This window comes from Grampus griseus, assembly GCF_964374135.1.
Source record: "Grampus griseus genome assembly, chromosome: 21".
In the NCBI taxonomy this organism is placed as follows: domain Eukaryota; kingdom Metazoa; phylum Chordata; class Mammalia; order Artiodactyla; family Delphinidae; genus Grampus; species Grampus griseus.
In genome coordinates, this window is record NC_139015.1 from 25042789 (window position 1) to 25064351 (window position 21563).

General features: G+C 37.6%; 1 protein-coding gene across 8 annotated transcripts in view; it reads left to right on the plus strand.

Moving 5' to 3' along the window:
* The window catches only part of NRG1 (neuregulin 1), a gene marked incomplete at both ends in the record, with an annotated part of 1016643 nt that overhangs the window by 858422 nt on the left and 136658 nt on the right, over nucleotides 1-21563 (plus strand). For 5 of the 8 annotated variants that reach the window (XM_082680222.1, XM_082680220.1, XM_082680221.1 and 2 more), the window contains 3 exons: nucleotides 1523-1644; nucleotides 12415-12465; nucleotides 14771-14821. In XM_082680222.1, the coding sequence (XP_082536348.1) occupies nucleotides 1523-1644; nucleotides 12415-12465; nucleotides 14771-14821 (224 nt within the window). The remainder of the gene's footprint in view (nucleotides 1-1522; nucleotides 1645-12414; nucleotides 12466-14770; nucleotides 14822-21563) is intronic. The other 3 variants (XM_082680216.1, XM_082680217.1, XM_082680218.1) reach the window with 2 other exon arrangements.

The following is a 21563-nucleotide window of genomic DNA, read 5'->3' on the forward strand; positions in this document are numbered from 1 at the left end:
AAATTAATGTTAACTGTAAGTCTGATTACCATGTTTCTTTAAGAAGACTCTCATGAGGGAGGTACTCAAGGCTGGCAGAATTTAGAAAAAAAAAAAAAAGAGAGCAGCTCCAGGTACATGATCATGAAAGGCTTGACGAAGGAACTGGCTCAGAGGTGGTCCTTAAAGATCAGCTCATATCTCGATGGGTAGAAATATGGGGCCCCCATTCTAGGAGAAAGAAGTAATAAGCAAAAGTACCAACATGGAAGGCAGGTAGGGGTGGTTCAATTCAGTAGACTGGAGAAGAGTAGAAATTAAATTTTGAACAATTGATCCAATTTGATTAATAATATTATCTGACAAGAAGACCAGAAAATTCACTTTAAAATGAGGAAGGTGTAGTTTACGGGAGGTTTGCGTATAATTCTGAGTTGCTGTCTTTGCTTCCTGCCTCTTCTCCCTGATGTCCTCCTCTCAAGAACCCAGGCAGCCAGTACCAGGCTCCTGTATACAAGGACACTGTCTTTTTTTTTTTAATGTTTTACTGGAGTACAATTGCTTTACAATGTCGTGTTAGTTTCTGCTGTACAACGAGGTGAATCACCTGTGTGTGTACATATATCCCTTCCCTGTTGGACGTCCCTCCCCGCTCATCCCACACATCTAGGTCATCACAGAGCACAGAGCTGAGCTCCCTGCGCTATGCAGCAGGTTCCCACTAGCTAGCAAAAGGCTTTAATGAATGCTGTGCCAATCCCAATAGGCCTGAGTTTTTAAATCATAGAGACTGCTTAAATTATAGGCTATGTGCAGTAGTAAAGCATAGAGACAGATGCAAATCACAGTGCTGCCCATGATTAGAAGGAGCGCCAAATAGTGGTTTAATATGTATTTTTATAAAAGTGTGTGGTATTGTTGTATGAATATTTATTTCAATATTAAGAACCATTTGTGTGGTACTGTGCTCCCAGCAATGAGAATCTTCTTAAAGAATGACAAATTCCCTTTCTTTTGGAAGTGATAAATCCTCTGCATTCAAAATTAACATAATTCCTGATGTCACTCTGCTGGGAAAAGGAGTGCAGAGCATTTTAATCTAGTCTAGCCTTCATTAAGTATCTGTGCTTACCGGATTTATAAGAAACGGCTTTACACTTTTTTATCTTCCTTAACCCTAGTGGCTGGTGACATTGAGATACAGAGAGGAAAGGAAATTTATCGTCTGGGTGAAAAAAAATTCTGAGGCATCATGTGGTTAGTGGTGGTGCGAAAGGAATAATAAGAAAAATGAGAAAAGAATTTATTTCAATTGCTGAGCTGGGTGATAAAATTAAGACTATGTCCAGGGTATAATTTAAATGAGATGTATCTCACTTTTGGTGAAATCACACATCTGTGTACTAGTCAGCTGTGTTTTAACATGGTGTGTGTAGAGCAGGAAGGGGGAGTATGAGAACTCTGAAACTCCAGGGGCTTTATTTTGATGGTCATTGTATTTCTGTGAAATATACTTACAACCGCTTTGGTCCTGGTCTCACAGGAAGTCAGAACTTCGCATTAACAAAGCATCACTGGCTGATTCTGGAGAATATATGTGCAAAGTGATCAGCAAATTAGGAAACGACAGTGCTTCTGCCAATATCACCATTGTGGATGCAAACGGTAAGAGACACCTACTATGTCCTATTTCTCAGTCTCTGAGAGGAGTCATCAAGGTATGTGGTAAGACTTGTAATACATCGGTGTGTTAAATCTCATTGTGAACAAACAAAAATCGTGGAGGGAAAACCATGCACTTCAACTATCTTATGGGTCCCCCATAAGGCTCTTTACTCATGACTGAAATAGACCTGAAATATACATAGATTTTTTAAAAAGGGATTTGAATAACATCATGAATAGCAGAGACAGGATGGTTTGCTAAAAGAAAGAGATTATACCTCCACTTTAAGTTAGTCAGGGAGAGCAGGTAAGTTTTTTGCTCTATCAAACCAGAATATGTGTATACATATAATTTATGTACAGAATACATATGTATATACAGAATATATGTATATTGTATACATTTACATACATATGTGTATTATGTATGAATATATGTTCTGCTTGTGTGTGTGTGCGCGTGCGTGTGTGTAAACAGAATACAATCTTGACGTAGTCCTGGCAATTTTTATGTTCTTATATACATCTGGCTCTAGGTAGTAGAAAGTTAGGCCTATCAGGTTGTTTTGGGCCTGTTAATTCGGAAATTAAGAGAGTCTTAGAGGCAAAGCCTTTTTTATGTATAGGCTTCAGCTTCTGTTTCTCTGAGGGCAGTGTCAGGGGATGTTTGTTAAACAAATGAATGACTTGGAGGCAGAAGGTGCCCCTGTCTTCCGACCACCTCTCTGAGTTATCTGAGGAAGGGCAAAGCTCCACAGCTGGTGGCTCTCTGTTCCCGATCCCCTAACACTGCACAACTTGATGGAGTCATCTCTAGAAGCTGATGATGAGCTAGCAGTGAGCAGCTAAATCTCTTGAAACAATAAAACGCTGCTTCAAAACCTTTGGTGCTGTTTTGAGTTATGGCACTGAACAGCTGCCTTCACAAGTCCCGTCATCTGTTATAAAACAAAGCGTAACTGCACCGCTTCTAGGCAGGTGCTGAGAAAGAATGTCCACTGCAAAGGCCTGATCTCTTAAAGTGATAAGATAAAATTGCGAAGCCAGCAAGGGAAGAGTAAAAGTGACTTTAGGGGTTAACTCCTTAGGAGATTGATGTTGTTTATATCAGTTGACTTATCAGGATAAGGAGGATGGAGTGAGATACAAATATGGAACAGGGTTGGGAAAATCCAGGTTAATTCCTAAGTCCTCTGTGGACTTCCCAATGAACTGCTCTATTGCAGTGTAATCACACTTCATTACTTTCGCTTTAAATACCTCCCTCCACAGAGAACAAAGGACAACAGTGAAAAGTGGATTCCCTTACTATTGTTAGGGGTCGTGTTTATCATTTACCATTTAAAATTTATAAGAGTAAACATAACATCGCTTTATTTTTTAATCAGCACAGGTTAAGCAGTAGAGTTTGGCTCGCGTTATTTTTCCCCACTTGGAATTTTATGGGATGCAACTTGAAACACAAATTTAAAATTTCAGTGGCTTATTCTTTTCTTTCTATTATACCGTGTTTAATAGCTTGTTCTCAGTTTGTCAGTTGCTTGTTTGGTTCAATCTGTGTCCTCGTGGTAAAGGCTATTGAATTATGATTTGGACACGATTAGATTTGTGTAGTTATGCATACTGTAAAGTCCCAGGAAAATAGAATTAAATAATTAATTAATAGAATTTTAAAATTAATTTCGGGGTGCAGAAGTTTTGATAATATGGCTTTTCACATTTCTTTCATAGGAGCGACATCCAACTTACTGTTCCACATTAATTCATTCAAGAATTGGTCTTGAATTTGAATGTAGTATTGACCAATTATAAAGTGTAGAGAAATGAAGGTAGGGGTGTTCTTTTTTACCTGACAAGAATAAAAAGAAGTTGACGGAGTATTGTAAGGAAGTCATTCTTAAACAACCAACTAAAATTCTTTAAGGACTGGGTTCCTACTGGCTTATTGAAAGCATCTGAAGGAGGAGAACAAAGAATGTCAATTACACTATAAGGTGGTGGTTTTTATTTTCTACTTAGAACGTTAGGTCTAGTTCATCCTTATCCAACCCTCTCATTGTATTTAAAAAGAAATGGAGACTTGGGATGTGTCTTAAATTATTTAATTCCCGGTCCAGTATAGTTTACTCTATACCAGACTCTGTTTGTGAACGTTTAAGGTAGATTCCTTGGTTTGTGAAGAACGAAAACTGAAAAACGGGTGTGAGGCATCAAGAGAGGGGGATTCCGTTGGGAAGAACTAGAACTTCATTATAACTGGGCCTCAAGGAGAACATGGTACCCAGGGTGTATCTATGAGTTTAAACACCAGGAATTTATGGCTTTTCTCTCAAGTCTCTCCTTCATGTGCCTCAGATATGTTCTTGAATCTTCTGTTTCTTAGATTTTCTAACCTCTCCTGCTTTCAAATATGCTTCTTTTTTTGTTTTTTTTTTTGCGGTACGTGGGCCTCTCACTTTTGTGGCCTCTCCCGTTGCGGAGCACAGGCTCCGGACGCGCAGGCTCAGTGGCCATGGCTCACGGGCCCAGCCGCTCTGCGGCATGTGGGATCTTCCCGGACCAGGGCACGAACCCGCATCCCCTGCATCAGCAGGTGGACTCTCAACCACTGCGCCACCAGGGAAGCCCGTCAAATATGCTTCTTTATAATTCCAAACTTTGACCTGCTTATGATCCCAATTGGCCATATTCTTCTTCATGCCTCCTTTGAAGGCATCCTTCCAGTTTTGACTCCTACTGTGTGATTGTTTCCTCAGTTCCTAAATCAAATTCCCCATAGCAAGAATCTGACTGGCGGAGCTGACTATGCCAGACCACATCAAAAGATCCAGAGAGCTTACAAATCATCAACGTATTCTACTCAGGTGCCCACCGTGGGCTCACCCAGGATAGTGGAGCCGGAAACGTGGCTGCCTAGAAACGCCCTCTCTTTTCAGAGGAAGTGGGTCAGATGTGAAGCTCATCAGAGCCTGTACTCATCAGGCAGCAGGATAGACAAGGCCAGTGCATTCTGTACATTGGGGGACTCTCTTTTCTTCCCACACCTCAAGGGCTTAGTTCTGGTGCCACCAGAGGAAAATGTGGAGCCGTTCTGATGTTCACCTTCTACTGTCATCTGTGAGTTTGCTATATTCAGATCAAGACTGGTTATCCAAGAAGTCTCAGCTCAGGTCTGAGCTCTTGGGGACTCAAATTCACTACCTTCATGTTGTCACATCCCTGTCCCTCAAGATTCTGGGAAGAGGTACTCTGGTTATAAACTGCCACACGGACAAACTATCTCTTCTTTTCTTTTCTTTTTTTTCCAAACATCTTTATTGGGGTATAATTGCTTTACAATGTTGTGTTAGTTTCTGGTATATAACAAAGTGAGTCAGCTATACGTATACATACATCCCATATCCCCTCCCTCTTGCGTCTCCCTCCCACCCTCCCTATCCCACCCCTCTAGGTGGTCACAAAGCACTGAGCTGGTCTCCCTGTGCTATGCGGCTGCTTCCCACTAGCTATCTGTTTTACATTTGGTAGTGTATATATGTCCATGCCACTCTCTCACTTCATCCCAGCTTACCCTTCCCCCTCCCCGTGTCCTCAAATCCATTCTCTACGTCTGTATCTTTATTCCTGTCCTGCCCCTAGGTTCTTCAGAACCACTTTTTTTTTTTTTTTTTAGATTCCATATATATGTGTTAGTATACGGTATTTGTTTTTCTCTTTCTGATTTACTTCACTCTGTATGACAGACTTTAGGTCCATCTACCTCACTACAAATAACTCAGTTTCATTTCTTTTTATGGCTGAGTAATATTCCCTTGTATATATGTGCCACATCTTCTTGATCCATTCATCTATCGATGGACACTTAGGTTGCTTCCACGTCCTGGCTATTGTAAACAGTGCTGCAGTGAACAATGTGGTGCATGACTTTTTTTGAATTATGGTTTTCTCAGGGTATATGCCCAGTAGTGGGATTGCTGGGTCGTATGGTAGTTGTATTTTTAGTTTTTTAAGGAACCTCCATACTGTTCTCCATAGTGGCTGTATCAATTTACATTCCCACCAACAGTGCAAGAGGGTTCCCTTTTCTCCACACCCTCTCCAGCATTTATTGTTTGTAGATTTTTTGATGATGGCCATTCTGACCAGTGTGAGGTGATAACCTCATTGTTGTTTTGATTTGAATTTCTCTAATGATTAGTGATGTTGAGAATCCTTTCATGTGTTTGTTGGCAATCTGTATATCTTCTTTGGAGAGATGTCTGTTAAGGTCTTCTGCCCATTTTGGGGTTGGGTTGTTTGTTTTTGTGATATTGAGCTGCATGAGCTGCTTGTATATTTTGGAGATTAATCCTTTGTCAGTTGCTTCGTTTGCAAATACTTTCTCCCATTCTGAGGGTTGTCTTTTGGTCTTGTTTATGGTTTCCTTTGCTGTGCAAAAGCTTTGAAGTTTCATTAGGTCCCATTTGGTTATTTTTGTTTTTATTTCCATTCCTCTAGGAGGTGGGTCGAAAAGGATCTTGCTGTAATTTATGTCATAGAGTGTTCTCCCTATATTTTCCTCTAAGATTTTTATAGTGTCTGGACTTAAATTTAGGTCTTTAATCCATTTTGAGTTTATTTTTGTGTATGGTGTTAGGGAGTATTCTAATTTCATTCTTTTACATGTAGCTGTCCAGTTTTCCCAGCACCCTTTATTGAAGAGGCTGTCTTTTCTCCATTGTATATTCTTGCCTCCTTTATCAAGGATAAGGTGACCATATGTGCATGGGTTTATCTCTGGGCTTTCTATCCTGTTCCATTGATCTATATTTCTGGTATATAACAAAGTGAGTCAGCTATATGTATATAGCTGACTGTCTTGATTACTGTAGCTTTGTATTATAGTTTGAAGTCAGGGATCCTGATTCCTCCAGCTCTCTGTTTTTGTTTCTCAAGATTGCTTTGGCTATTTGGGGTCTTTTGTGTTTCCAGACAAATTGTGAAATTTTTTGTTCTAGTTCTGCGAAAAATGCCATTGGTAGTTTGATAGGGATTGCACTGAATCTGTAGCTTGCTTTGGGTAGTAGAGTCATTTTCACAATATCAATTCTTCGAGTCCAAGAACATGGTATATCTCTCCATCTGTTTGTATCATCTTTAATTTTTTTCATCAGTATCTTTTAGTTTTCTGCATACAGGTTTTTTTTCTCCTTAGGTAGGTTTATCCCTAGGTATTTTATTCTTTTTGTTGCAATGGTAAATGGGAGTGTTTCCTTAATTTCTCTTTCAGATATTTCATTATTAGTGTATAGGAATGCAAGAGATTTCTGTGCATTAGTTTAGTATCCTGCTACTTTACCAAATTCACTGATTAGCTCTAGCAGTTTTCTGGTAGCATCTTTAGGATTCTCTATGTATATTATCATGTCATCTGCAAACAGTGACAGTTTTACTTCTTTTCCAATATGCATTCCTTTTATTTCTTTTTCTTCTCTGATTGCTGTGGTTAAAACTTCCAAAACTATGTTGAATAAGAGTGGTGAGAGTGCACAACCTTGTCTTGTTCCTGATCTTAGTGGAAATGGTTTTAGTTTTTCACCATTGAGAATGATGTTGGCTGTCGGTTTGTCATATATGGCTTTTATTATGTTGAGGTAAGTTCCCTCTGGAGGGTTTTTATCATAAATTGGTGTTGAATTTTGTCGAAAGCTTTTTCTGCCTCTGTTGAGATGATCATATGGTTCTTCTCCTTCAATTTGTTAATATGGTGTATCACATTGATTGATTTGCGTATATTGAAGAATCCTTGCATTCCTGGGATAAACCCCACTTGATCATGCTGTACGATCCTTGTAATGTGCTGTTGGATTCTGTTTGCTAGTATTTTGTTGACGATTTTTGCATCTATGTTCGTTAATGATATTGGCCTGTAGTTTTCTTTTTTTGTGACATCTTTGTCTGGTTTTGGTATCAGGGTGATAAACCATCTCTTCTTAAATGTGTATTTACCATTGACTTGGGCTAAGAGAGTAGAATTCTCAAGAATCCCCCCACCCCCAGTATGGGGGAGGGGTGTCCTAGAAAAAAAAAGACTTAAAAATAAGAACATGTTGCCAAAATATTATATTATGTAGAACTCCCCTTGAGATTTTAATTATATTATCTATGAAATATTAGTCATTTTGTTTATTTTGTGTGGTCTAACTCATTTCTCCGATAAGTACGTAACTACAGTTTGATAATTTCTATATAGGTTGCCTTGATGAAAGATCCTGGTATGTGGCTGTGAACTAATTATCCTAATTTCATTCTATGCAAAGGATTTCTTGTGATTTACTTAAATTCTCACACAGGTGCCTTCCTGGCACTTAGATGTTCTTACTTTAGGACAAGATTCTAGGAGGGATGGCAGGAGTTAGAAGGAAACATGCATGGAAGACTGTGTTTTCTTCTCTCCTTAGGAAAAAAAGAAAAATTTAGCGAGATGAGCTTGCTGTTTGACACTATCTTTAATCCCATTATGACAGCCGGAGAACTATTAGAATAAAATTAGCACAGATCATGAAAATCTTCCATCTAATCTTATAAACTTCCTGCAGTGAAATCCATTGTTTAGATCTGCTGAGATTAACAGCCAGATATAAATGAAATAATACGAAAAAACTGTGAATTTCCCCTCGACGCATTATATGCTTGAGTGAAGCAATGACCATATTTCCAATATCTTCAAGCATTTAGAAAAGAATGTACATATAGGTTAATTGTTAAGCATTTTAGAAATTTATATGTTTTTGATCATTTCCAATGCCTTTTAATCCCTACCTTATTTAGAAAAAAGAACTTGTCATACAGCAGACAGATATAAACCTATGCATTCTGCTGATGCCTTCTGGGATTATGTCAGTCTACCAAAGTCCAATTGAGTTTTCGTACAAAACAGGATCTCGTAGGCAATCATCATTACGTGATGGATTACAGGTGGATTCCTTTCATGAATTCAAATATAGTAGTTTAAGAGGCCACATACACCATGTTCACACAGATCATACACTGTACGTTGATTTTAATTTGTATCTTATTTGGCTTGGTCTTTATAGAGGAAACCTTAATTTAGTCATTAATTCTTCGCTAAGAAGCTCTGTAAAAACTCCTGGGCAGCAGATTAGGGAAGAGAATAATAGACGTAACTGGTTTTCAAATTAATTAAGTACTGCTGTCTTTTAAAAGATTAATACAGGAGAATATACAACTAATCAATCATATCTTCTACTAGGTTTTCTTGTTTTAATCAGGAGAAAAATCATTTGAGTGAGATCCAAGATCCCATAGGAGCAATTGGGCTCCTAGCAATAAAAGAGCTGTTTCATTTTAGATGAGCAGAAAAAAATATTTCCACAAAATTTGATTAATATATCAATTGGCCCTTTAAAAAATTAGCTCATGGGGGTAACCCACATTGACAGTGTTGTTAGAAATGCCATGATATTGGTGAACAACCTATAGTTACACTAAGAAGCACATAAAATGTGTTTTATAGTTTGTATAGTAGTCTCCATGTATGTTGTTGCATAATGTAGGATTCTCATGAAGTGTAATAAGGAAGAGTAATATGAGTGGAAAAGAGCTGTCTTTTCAATGCATGGTATCCATCCTGCCTCTGCACCATTTGTTAATTTCACAATTTCTCAGTTGCTTAAGACTAAGCTCTGATTATGAGCAAGGATTCAGATGCTCAAAATCGTTTTTACCAGTGCTAATAAGTATGCCCGTCTTAAATCTTTAAAAAAATGACTTGATCACAATTTTTGAAGGCACAATAATGACCTGTGATTTTAGAATAATAAAGAGTCACACAATTGGATATTTAAATTCACACAGATATATGTATGCTTGTATTTGTTTATGTGTATTTTGCTAAATAGTTATGTTTAGTATACTGTGCTCATGATGAAATTTCAAACAAGCCATGCATACATAATAATTAGAAACATTCCTTTCCAGAAGGTGTTATTTTTCAGACACTGCCACTTTTTCTTGAGAACAGATCCAGTTTATTAAAACACTCGAACATTACAAATATACTGATGTTCCATGTTTCCTTGCCTACTCAGCATAAATTGCTCAGCTGTATTCAATTCTTGATGATTCTAAATCCCTATTAATTTGCAGTAATGAAGGGGGTGTCCTTTATAAATTAACAAATTTAATATACCAAATTACTAAGGGGAACGATGTGTTGCTTAAATAAACATCAAGGAGATTTCAGGACTTGATAATTTTTTTAAAATCTGTAATTGTAACAAAATTATTTTCAGTCACCCTTACAACAAAAGGTTGTTTTCTCAATCTATGAATTCTACCCAAAACACGTAAAAATGTTTGCTGAGTGGTTTTAACCAAAAAGATTAACTTTTCTTATTAGCAAGATTCTTTTAGTATAGAAGTATACAAGTTCTGAGCTTGTATTACCCCCAAGATAATTCAAAAGTTTTTTATTTGAACCATAATCATTAAAGATATTTATAAGGTCTCCAGGATAAACTCTAATTTTAGAAAGGGAGGTTATTTTAAGTTGTCTACATGTAGATACATATTTGTACTAACCTCCTGTTCTGGTATTTTTATGTATGTATCATTCAATGAAACAAGGAAATGTTATGGTTAACCTTTCTTCCCATTGAGATCTTTAATGCTGAAGATAGAATAGCTCTGATTCTGGGGGTTTTGTTTTGTTTATTTTTTGGAAGGTCACAGGGGACTACTTAGTTTGTCAAAAATAAATGTGAGGGCTTCCCTGGTGGCGCAGTGGTTGAGAGTCCGCCTGCTGATGCAGGGGACACAGGTTCGTGCCCCGGTCCGGGAAGATCCCACATGCGGTGGAGCGGCTGGGCCCGTGAGCCATGGCTGCTAAGCCTGCGCGTCCAGAGCCTGTGCTCCGCAGTGGGAGAGGCCGCAACAGTGTGAGGCCCGCTTACCAGATAAAAAAGAAACTAAATAAATGTGGAAAGAGTCTTGATACTCATACCAGGATGGGGATTTTTGCCCAGTTCTTATGACCCTGAGCTTCTTACTTCAGTCTGGCTGTTGTGTCATTGATGAGTCCCGTGAACAGAATGAGAAAGCATCTCCCCCAATGTGGGTACTTGCTTGGAAACTTGGATCTTCTTCTAGCTACTCACAGAGAAAGACAAATGCTGTGAATCTTTGATAGAAATGTTTCTATCTGTTTAACTTTTCCCCGAAGAAAAACCGTTATCATTTTCTACAGCCCATAAGAAGAAAGCTAGTTGTAGCCACTTCAGAAACAGATACGGCATAACACCAACTCAGAATATCTTCTTTAATGCCTGCTGCTTGTGAAGGTCCCGAGGACATCATACACCCTCACATGCTGATTCTTTTCACTGGATCCCGTTTTTATGGGCGTAAGAGCCAATATAGGTGACTGGTGGCTTGATAATAATCTTGCACCTTGAATGGTTTGTCTTCCTAATGCTTCATTAGAGAGGGCCATCCATATTTAAATTGCATGAGAAAAAACACAAACTGGTCTTACTAAAGATATATTTCTCATGTTTATATATACTCATATTTAACTTGATGTTTATTCTTAAACATCCTGCTGAATCTCACATGCCACTTTTTTTTCCAATTCCACTAAACCATTTATGCCTAGAGCCCCTCAGCTTGAAGAAACATTGCCACTTAAATTAATTCATCTTACCTACTAGACTAGTTCTATCATGGAAGCCCTAAGTGGTCATAACTGTATTTAAAGGTGATTATACTGATCGTGAACATTTCCAACTCCATGATTAACAGACTATTAATTCCAACATAAAATGATAATATATGACATACTTAGGATTTTAGTAGGATCTAGTAACTTTCGTAATATATACATCACAACAGATTCAACTTCTCTTTTTGTCCTGGTTAATAAATAGTAAATCATTTGACAATAATTATACACACAGTGAAAGTTGAATAATATCCACCATTGCATCTCTACGTCCAATAAACCTTTGCCTCACTGAGAACATTAGATTCTAACGAACTGAAGCCCTTTTCGGAAGGACTGGATGAATGCAGAATTAGACAATGTATTCATCCTTTATTCCCTCATAAAGGCAGTAAGAAAACAAGTCAGAGTTTGAACAGTACCGTCACAATTCCCATGATAACAGTGCATCCGGAAGTGTACAGGTTCATTCTGCATTTCCTTGAGTTGGGAGCTGCCTGCTTGCTCTGTGCCCTGCTCCGAGTAGCTGAAATGATGAGACACCCATCTTGATTACCACTGGCAATTTTATGTAGCATTTGATACCAGAACTTGATGTTTTTCATCAATCCCGACTGGAAACATGACTTGCTTTTGGTTTAGACAGAAATGTAATTCTCCAAAGATCTAATATTTTAAAATTTTGACCACAGTTTTGCTCTTCCAGCTTTGATTTTTCTTGGTTCTGCCATTTCCGTCTTCCTTTCTGAAGAGGAGCCCTTTGCTATGTATTCTTCGTCACTGACCCCAGTGGGGGCAGGGAATTCTTCCTAATTATTCTGTCACAGCCCATCTCATGCTCTTTGCCCAAGTAAGAAGAACTACTTATCCGGATAGTCTTTTTTTTTTGCGTTTCTCGCTCTCTGTATGTATGAGGCCTGGGCTTTCATCGTTCCCTTGCAGTACTTTCTTCCTTTACACACATTTTTTATTTGAAGGAAGGCTGTGGAACTGGCTCCCAGCCTCCTGACTGTACATCATAATGTCCTATCACCTTTTCTTTTTTGCAGAGATCATCACTGGCATGCCAGCCTCAACTGAGACAGCGTATGTGTCTTCAGGTAAGGAAAATAAGCTCGTCAAGTTTTACTAACCAGAACGACAGGCATCACAGCTGGCTGTTCCTTCTACTAATCAGAACCCCTTCTGCATCCACATTTCAGCTGCTCTTGTTTTCTGCTCCAGTATTTTTCTCCAGCTCAGTCTGCTTTTTTGGATTTTACTTAAAAGAGTCCGGTTTTTGCTGTGTGTCTGAACTTGGACCCAAGAGGCATGCATGGGAAAAAGAAACCTAGATACAACTTAGTGACGTTAGACCAGGAAAGGAGACGTCTGGGTTGTAACTTCAGTTTTTATATCTTTCTAGGTGCTTCTCTTAGCTGTCTCTGCCCTCATTCATCCATCAGAGTTTATTCCTGGATAATGTATCAGTGTCTGACCTCTGACCTTTGGGCTCTTAATGATCAGTTGTGGGTCACTAAACTTGAACAAAAACACAGTTATAGGCCTGACTTTTTAAAATGCTGTTGCTTTTTTTGTTTGTTTTGGGGTCTTTTTTTGGTTTGTTTTTGTTTGTTTGTCACTTGCCTATCATATTTGCTGATAGCAGTTGTGGTCTGAGCATATATATTCACTACTTAAAACCCAACCCTACTAAACACATGTATAACCCTAATTCGTTGATTTCTCCACTAGCTGTGAATGTAATTCAGCTACTGTGAATTTAAGTGTTTTTCTTACTAACCTCTGCAGTTCCATAGTTAACAGAACCTTAGAATATTTAAAAATAAACATTTAGTTGGGAACAAGTTTTTGGAGACCTAGATTCAGAACTCACTTCAGAGGTTTGATGATAACTTGTTTTTCGCATGATACTTCACAGTTTACAAAGATTTTTACGTATCATTTGGTAATCACACAGATCTGTGAAACAAGGCAGTATTTTTCTTCATTTTACAGATCAGAAAACTGAAGCAGTAGAAATGTTGAGTCATGTATCTCAGCAAGTGGGAGAGCAGATACTTCAAGCTCAGTATTCTTTTCATTACCCCATAGTTAATGCTTTGGCTTCATTGATTTTTTTTTTTTTCATTATGGCCTCTACCTTGTTGAAGCTCTTGGAGGCCATGTGATCTAACACAGCCATTTTCTAGCTTACCTTCCCCAGTTTGGCCTCTTACCTTCAAAGCCATTGTACAAAATCATAAAAGCTAACTTTCTCTATGTCCTAGACCTCTTTGGCCGTATTGAGGGCATATTAATTTGTCATTACTGAGATGGAAGTATGTGTGTTGTAAGGTGGAATGATCCTGGAGTGTAAGAGAATCTTACTTTTCTGAGTAATAGAAAGAGAAAAAAAGAGAGAGAAGGGAGAGAGGGAGAGAAAAAGAAAAAAAATATATAGAGTTTCAGAATTTCCTCACCTTTCACTCTGGCATTTCTTTAATGTAAGGACTTCATTATCCAACCCGAGTAGATGCTGTTACAAACCTGAGCTTTTAAATTCATGGGGTGCTTGCCTTGGGAATTTGGAGTGACTGTAACTAGTACTTTCTGATATGACTTGAGTCTTTATAACTTTCTGGTTGCTGAATTTCTGGTTGCGAAGCATCCTTCTTTGATACTGAGTTGTTCTTATTTCTTACTCATAAAAACCCTTAGGTCCCATGCTTTTTTTCTGCATGAGGTATGTTTTATGCTCTGCTTTACTTAAGTACTGGCTTTCCTTCCTTTATCCTTGCTACCTAAGAGAGTCATGCTACTGTACCTCCCCCGTGATTGTATTATGTTTTTATTTAGCACGTTTTATTCAATCCTGAAGTAATTGCTCTAGTGGACTTGCATGGACTTTAGTCAGCACCACGTTTGGCCAAGATGTTTATGCAGAGCAGTTCGCCTGAAAATATTGTCCTTCTTCTTCTTCTTTTTTTTTCCCCCTCTAAGCATGAAAGTTGCCTTTCATTCTCTCTCTGAAAATGGGGATTGTTCTCTTTGGTTTCATGTTTCTTAAAATCAAGACCAACCTAAGAGAAGGAATTATCTGTCTCACCTGGAGTGTGGATCTGTTCAGAGTAGTGGTTTTAGGAAATGGACCAGCAGTTGGTGTGTTGGGGGTATCTTTGCAGATGGACCAGCCCCTTTTGCATCTCTTTCTAAAGTCTTTGCGTCTGGCCTACAGAAACATTCCTTTGTGGTCTTTGAATATTGCATATATCTCCCTTTGACTTTGAGATGCTTTCAGCTTTTCTGTTGCACCATTTTCTAGGCCTCTTTTTCTAGATGATACCCAAGCCTGGCAAAATTTCTTATTTAAGAATCCAAGTGGCATGACTCAATAAAGCTTCATTCCACTTTTATGTTTTATAGAGTCTCCCATTAGAATATCAGTATCAACAGAAGGAGCAAATACTTCTTCATGTAAGTATATTTATATATTCTGTTCACTAGTTTTTAACCCAAGACAATTATCTGCTTCCAAAGATTATGTTCATGTCTCACCCCTGCCCTTATTGAGGGATGGGGAATCGAGTTTGGGAACAGGATGGTATTTGCTGTTTGGAATAGAAATGACCTCCTGCTATGGTTGGGGTCGACCAGATATCCCCTCCCCCTGAGATACATATGGATATTAAAAGATACCACATATGTAGTAGTTTTAGGATAATGTAATGTCTTCAAATATTGGAAAATAGCCACGTAGCCTCTGAGGCCTAGTTCTGGGTGAGCAATAGAGAACATTGTGGGTTGTTTCTTTTCTTTTCTTTTTTAAGTGTGTCTTGATGCCTTTAGCAACTGCCTAAGGCATGATAGATACTCAGCTGTTTGGGGCCTCTATTCCAAAGCACCTCAGTTCTCATATAAAGTCTGCTGTGATGGAGTAAGGAAACTGTACATAGATGCCCTCAATTCAAATTCTATAGCAAGTGACTAATTATGAAAATGTTTGAAAGCAAGTCCCTAGGCAAGATCTCAGATTCGTTTTCCTGTGTTCAATGTGAAATGCGCTTTGTGTTTATGGAGGTCCACAACTGTTAGATTGATTGGTGCTTTGTGCCGTGTCAGGGGAACTTAAGAAGTTAGCAAGGACTAGTAAAAATAGTTTTGATACTGATAAATTGTGAATAGCGTAGAATTAAATTTTGATATGCAACAGGGGAATTTATCAGGCCTTGAAAGTAAAACTTATAACTCCAGTCTTTCTCTCCCTGATTTTAGCTCTTTATTTAAAACTCATGCTCAGTTTGATAAGCTCTTCAATACATAGATATTCCCAATTATTCTGTTCCAGCCTGGAGAGTGCGTTTAATGAACAATTTCCTTTGGCTATCAGCATGGTAGAAAATACTTGAAAAGAAAGTATTTACTTTTGGCAACTTCAGTAGTTTTCCCAGTCTGTTTAAATATCCAGTTTGGTTCTAAAACCATTCTCTTTGGGTTGGTGGTACCCAGGCTGTAACGAAACAAGGTACACATATTTTTTTATTGCATGAAGGATGATGTTTTGGCTATACTTTAGCTAGATAAAGCATCATTTAACTGCACTGATGGCAACAATCTAGTAAGATCAACAGGAAATGAAATGCTAGGACTAGATCGGCTTCCCTTAAGGACACTCATTACATACTCCAAAATGATAATCCCTTCTGGGGACTTTGGATATTTGTTATTTAATTCTACTTACAAAAAGATTAGTATAATTATGTAGATTTTAGCTAACCAGCATTGAGGAATCATGATGAGCTTTGTTTTCTATTTTTGAGTGTTTATTATATAAAAGCAAATACTAGGGTTTTCTTTCTGGCCTTTTGTCTGGGAATAATTTCTCCCCTGCATGATTCACTGAAGAAAGTTATGGAAACTCTTGTAATTGGAACCCTTCATGCTATCATTAATGGGGCAATGGAGGCGATCCTTAAACATAACCGAGTAGTTTGGGAATGGAAGAAATACTTAGGGAACTGAAATGAATCTCTCAGTTTACATTTCTATTCACTGCAATACTACTGTTGAGAGAGAAATAATTTTGAAATCTGACTCTGATCTCTAACTCTCAGCAGAATTCGTTCCTTGTATTTGGTAAAGTTTTAAAAGTAAGAACGAAGGTTTTGTGTACCTTTATGTTAAAATATTTCAGTGTACCATACATCACTCCCCACTCGTGGTGGGCTCTCAGTAAATACTGCTGAATTGATTGATGAATACTTTTTATTTTTTCTCTACGGTTGAATTCTATGTGTGATAACTTAAGAGCACAGCTTTGTTTTGTCCCAGAAGTAAGTAAACATGTAATAAAAGAGACACAACTTCTATAATCCCTGTGCCAAATCGTAACTGGAAGAGGAAGAAAAATTCAGGAAATAAGCGATCATCCCTTTGTACACCACTGAAAGATTCATGCCCTCACCTTCCCAGTGTTCCAGGAGATGAAATTTAATCATGTCCCTGAAAGAGTGAGATACTTCATGCATGGAGTGTGCGTGTCATCAATTTTGATAAGTTCACTCACATATTATTACTACAAGAGACTTGAAAAACGTTTTTCTCCACCAACTCAGAGTATAGGGTACAATACAGTATTTGCTTCCGTTTATAAAGCTTTGGTTTATTTATTTACCCTGTTTTCCATGGAAATAAGATATTTAAATAGACTCTATGATTTGGCCAGTTTTTTAAAATTAATTTTATTGGAGTGTAGTTGCTCTACAATGTTGTGTTAGTATGAATACATTTTTTAATCTCGTGAAAATATACTCTGTACTTTGGAAATAGAAACCAATAGTGGCAGGATCCTAAGTCTAGTCTTGGTGAGAACAGTGAGAGCAGCATGAGGTACTCAGCTCATCCAAAGGCTGCATTCAGGGGAATTCTGCACTGGAGCAGAGCTGTGATGGAAACACAGCTTAGTAAAGGCTGGAGCTGAAACTTGAGGAACCAGCAATCGCAATAAACTGGACTTAAAAATTCAAAATATATAAAAGAGTCAAAGGCCTTGGATAAGTTCACATGGGTCAGAAATAATCAGCCCTGAATAGGTTTCTTTTCACTGTGTTTCAGCCAGGAAGGAGACGTGTAAATCCCCGTATGTGAAAAGCAACCTGTGCTATTACAATGTAATCATGTGTGTGTGGCCTCCATTCTTTGAACTGTTGACATTGGTGTTTTTTGTAAAGTGAATTTTGAAAACCCTTTCTGAAGTAGTAATGGATTCAGCAAACCTGTTGTGTATTAGAAAGATTTGGTGTGCTTTGGGCGTTGGTGTTAAAAAAGGGTGAGGGAGCCTTACTACTTTTCAGTTCTTTCGGTACAAGTGTGCACACCTTTATAGGGAAACGTCCCCTTAACTGTCAGTGCTGGTTCTGAGAGCATCTCACCTCTGGGTAAATCTTGGGAGCGTTTATCAGTGGTAGTTCATGTTCATGGCCCTGCTCAGAACCCTGTCCGGTATGCCGGGTGTCTTCTGTGGTATCCTTCCCTGATCACGTCAGCCCTTCAAGTTCTCCTTTTCGCCTCTGTAACTCATATTGGAGTAGAAAAAAAAACGCAAAGAAGAAAATTAAAATTGCCTACCTACCTATCCAAAATACTATTGCTAGTATTTTAGTATACTTTCTTCGAATCAGTATTCTTCCTTCTGGCTTTTTACTTCTCCACCTTCTATCTATTTAATGAACCATAAGTGTTTTTCCCATGTCATGAAATGCTAGTCAGAAATTTTGAATAATATTTTTCTAATCTAAAAATTTTTAAATAATTTTTTTAAAATCACTGTAACGACCCAGAAATCATTCTTGACTGGAGATTTTAAGAGATTTATGTTTCATCTACAAATGCTGTATCATTTTTGCCCTCTTTCTATTTATTTTTCCTAGCATTTTATAAATATTGGTGAAATAGCAAAGTTACTAATCCTTCCTTTTGTAAGGCAAATTTTAACTACTTCCTTTTTGAATTTGGGAATTTGCATTATACTTTCACTCTTTTTAGAGTTGTTAATTTATAATTTTTTTTTAAGTTTCTTATAATAATCTCCTGGTAAAGATTAGCATTATTTTCCTTTATTTTATTTTACTCTTTTGTAAATGAGGCGTCTGTGACTTAAAACATATAAGTAATTTGCTAAGTGAGTGTCCTATTACACGTGACAGGTTGTAGAAAAGAACTTGAAATTTATAAAACAGTTAGTAGGACTGTCTTGTTCCTCCTTTACACAGCATCAGCAAAAAAGTAAATGGATTGTTTAGAACAAACAAACCATAATGATTTCCGTCTGAATTGCCAGCTGCTGGTGACCCCATTTTGCAGACAATTTTGTCAAATGCTGTAGAAAATACAATTGTTTTACCAACCACTTTACTGAATTAAGCCCCATCCATTCCAATTTAATATAAAAATGAGAGAAACAAAAACGGGAAGTCTAATGAATAGTAATAGGAAAGAAAATAAAGAGAAGTTTCTGGAAAACAGTCTTAAATAATTGAAATATATGTTTCAAATAATAACAGTAGTAATAGCAAATCTTTATTGAAGGCTCACTTTGTGCCAGGCACTGCACAAGGTGATTTCCATGGATGCTGAGTCATGGTTCCCATAAAACCGTCTTCCATTTTTCAAATGATGAAACTGATGTATTTTGTCTAAAGTCCCACAAGCAGGATTCAAACCCAGGCAGTACGCTAGCCTGCCGTAATGCATGAGGTTTTGTTGCCTCAAAACAAAAAAAGCCTTTAATATGAAAAGGAATGAGATTCTGTGAATGGGTGGAAAAGTAGTCTCTGATACAAAGTGGATTGGGTGTATGTGTGGCAGATTAAGGTCAATGCATTGCTTTGAACCAGCTGAGCCCATATAATCTTTATGTTACCCATCAAAGCGTGATGGGACCACAGGTGGTGGGGGGGAATGAAAAGAACACAGACGTCAGATGGACTCATGTCCTTAAGTCTAAATACTAGTGCTGTTAATTACTGTGTGTTCTTAGGCAATTTATTTAATGTCCTTAAGACTCAGTTTCTGTCTGTATAACCTTGTTTATCTCAAACTATATTGAGAAGCCTAATATGAGAAAACGAATCATTTAGCACAGGCTTGCTTTAGATGGTCTCCTCTATAGACAGAAGAGAGCCAGTACCTGAAAAATGTGTGTGTCTTTGAAGAAAATGGAAATCAAGGGAGTCCTACCATTTTATTTGAACAACATAAGAAAATATCCTTATTGTTGGAGGAGGAAAGGAGTTGATGATTTTCAGTCTAAATGGTGGTGCTGAAAGTTGTATGCCAAGAAATCACTGTCTTTTCCAAAATATTATATATTCTCAGCTAAGACTGCATTTGAAAGGAACTTATCCAAGAAGTCCTCTTTGAAATTTCTGATTGAAATGAACAATTGAATCTTTAATTTGGCAACTAAAAGAGCTAGCTGAAGGAAAAAAATGTCTTTTGTCTGCAGAGACATTTGTTATAATCAGATGCAGCATGTTCCCCTGGGAATAGCGCTGTGCTATGTATTGATTAGATTGGACCAGGTCTGCTGGTCCACTGGTGAAGTTCAGAGTTACTGTTCTTGCTTCCATCCTCAGCTGTAACTGACTGACCTACTCTAAATGTAGACAGAACTGTCCAGACCTTTCCTAAATGACTTTCAGCTGGAAAAATGGCATTCCTATTTCAGATCTTTATTGGTGGCAAAATATGGACTCTATCCTGTCACCGTTAGACAGCTACTTCTAATTGAATGCAAATTGTGTTTCCAGATTTCTATAAACACGGTCTTTTCAAGGGTGTGGTGGCTGTGTCTCTTGTGGAGAATGACAGACAAATTGCCATGCATCCTATAGCAATAAAAGAAAAATTTTAAGTGGCGATTGCCCAACTGGTATTACTTCCATTTTCTGATTGCCTAGAGAGTTAGTTACAGATTTTTAGGACAATACGCTGACTTGAAGCAAGAGTAGGGCCTTGTATGTCACAGTCATTCATATCACCTTCATGCTTAGTTCACTCATTTTGTATGTGAATGTGTCTTACATTTTCCTTTACAGTACTCCCTGCAACTGTAATGTAATTCTTCAGTTCTGCCTTTCTAAAGGCATTCAGTGTCTATCATTGCATTCCACTACTGGATAAGAGAAAACCTTTGATCAAGCTTATAACTAAATCATCCTTAACCTTTTGTATCCAGTTGAAATTAACCTTTTCCAAAATTATTCTCTTGACCCAGACAAATATGTGTGTGTGCTATGTATATATAAATAACTGATATTTGTATCCTACTGTATATTTTACAGGGTATATTTTCATATATTGAGTCATTTATTCACACAGTAATCCTGTGACCTAGATTTCATCCCATTTGTCAGTTGAGGGATGTGAGACTCAGAAATTTCTGACATGTCCAAATTCAAAAACTACATACATAGGTGGTAGAACAGAAATTTAAGCCTGAATCTTCTGATTTCAATCATATATTTTTTTTAATTACGAAGTCTTACAGGATCCATGCAACTAGCTTGAGCTTCCTTTTTTTTTTTTTTAGTGGTTTAAATTTTTTTAAATTTTTATTGGGGTATAGTTGATTTACAATGTCATGTTAGTTTCAGGTGTACAGCAAAGTGAGTCTGTTATACATATACATATATCCACTCTTTTTTGATTTTTTTTCCCATACAGGCCATTACAGAGTATTGAGTAGTATTGAGCGCTATACAGTAGGTCCTTATTAGTTATCTATTTTATATATAGTAGTGTGTATATGTCAATCCCAATCTTCCAATTTATCCCTCCCCCCCACTTACCCCTTGGTAACCATAGTTTATTTTCTACATCTGTAACTCTATTTCCGTTTTGTAGATGAGTTCATTTGTACCGTTTTTTTAGATTCCACATGTAAGCAATATCATATGACGTTTGTCTTTTTCTTCCTGACTTACTTCACTCAGTATGACGGTCTCTAGGTCCATCCGTGCAGCTTGAGCTTCTTAAAAAAAAGAAAGAAAGAAAGAAGAGGGCTTCTTAAAAAAAAAAAAAAAAAAGAAAAAAAAAAGGCAGTCAGCTTTTAAGTGAAATACTCTCCACAGTCTACAAGGTGTAATGAAATGGACAGGAGAACCCTTAGTTAATAGCAACAAAATTCAAAGGTTTGGGCTTCCCTGGTGGCGCAGTG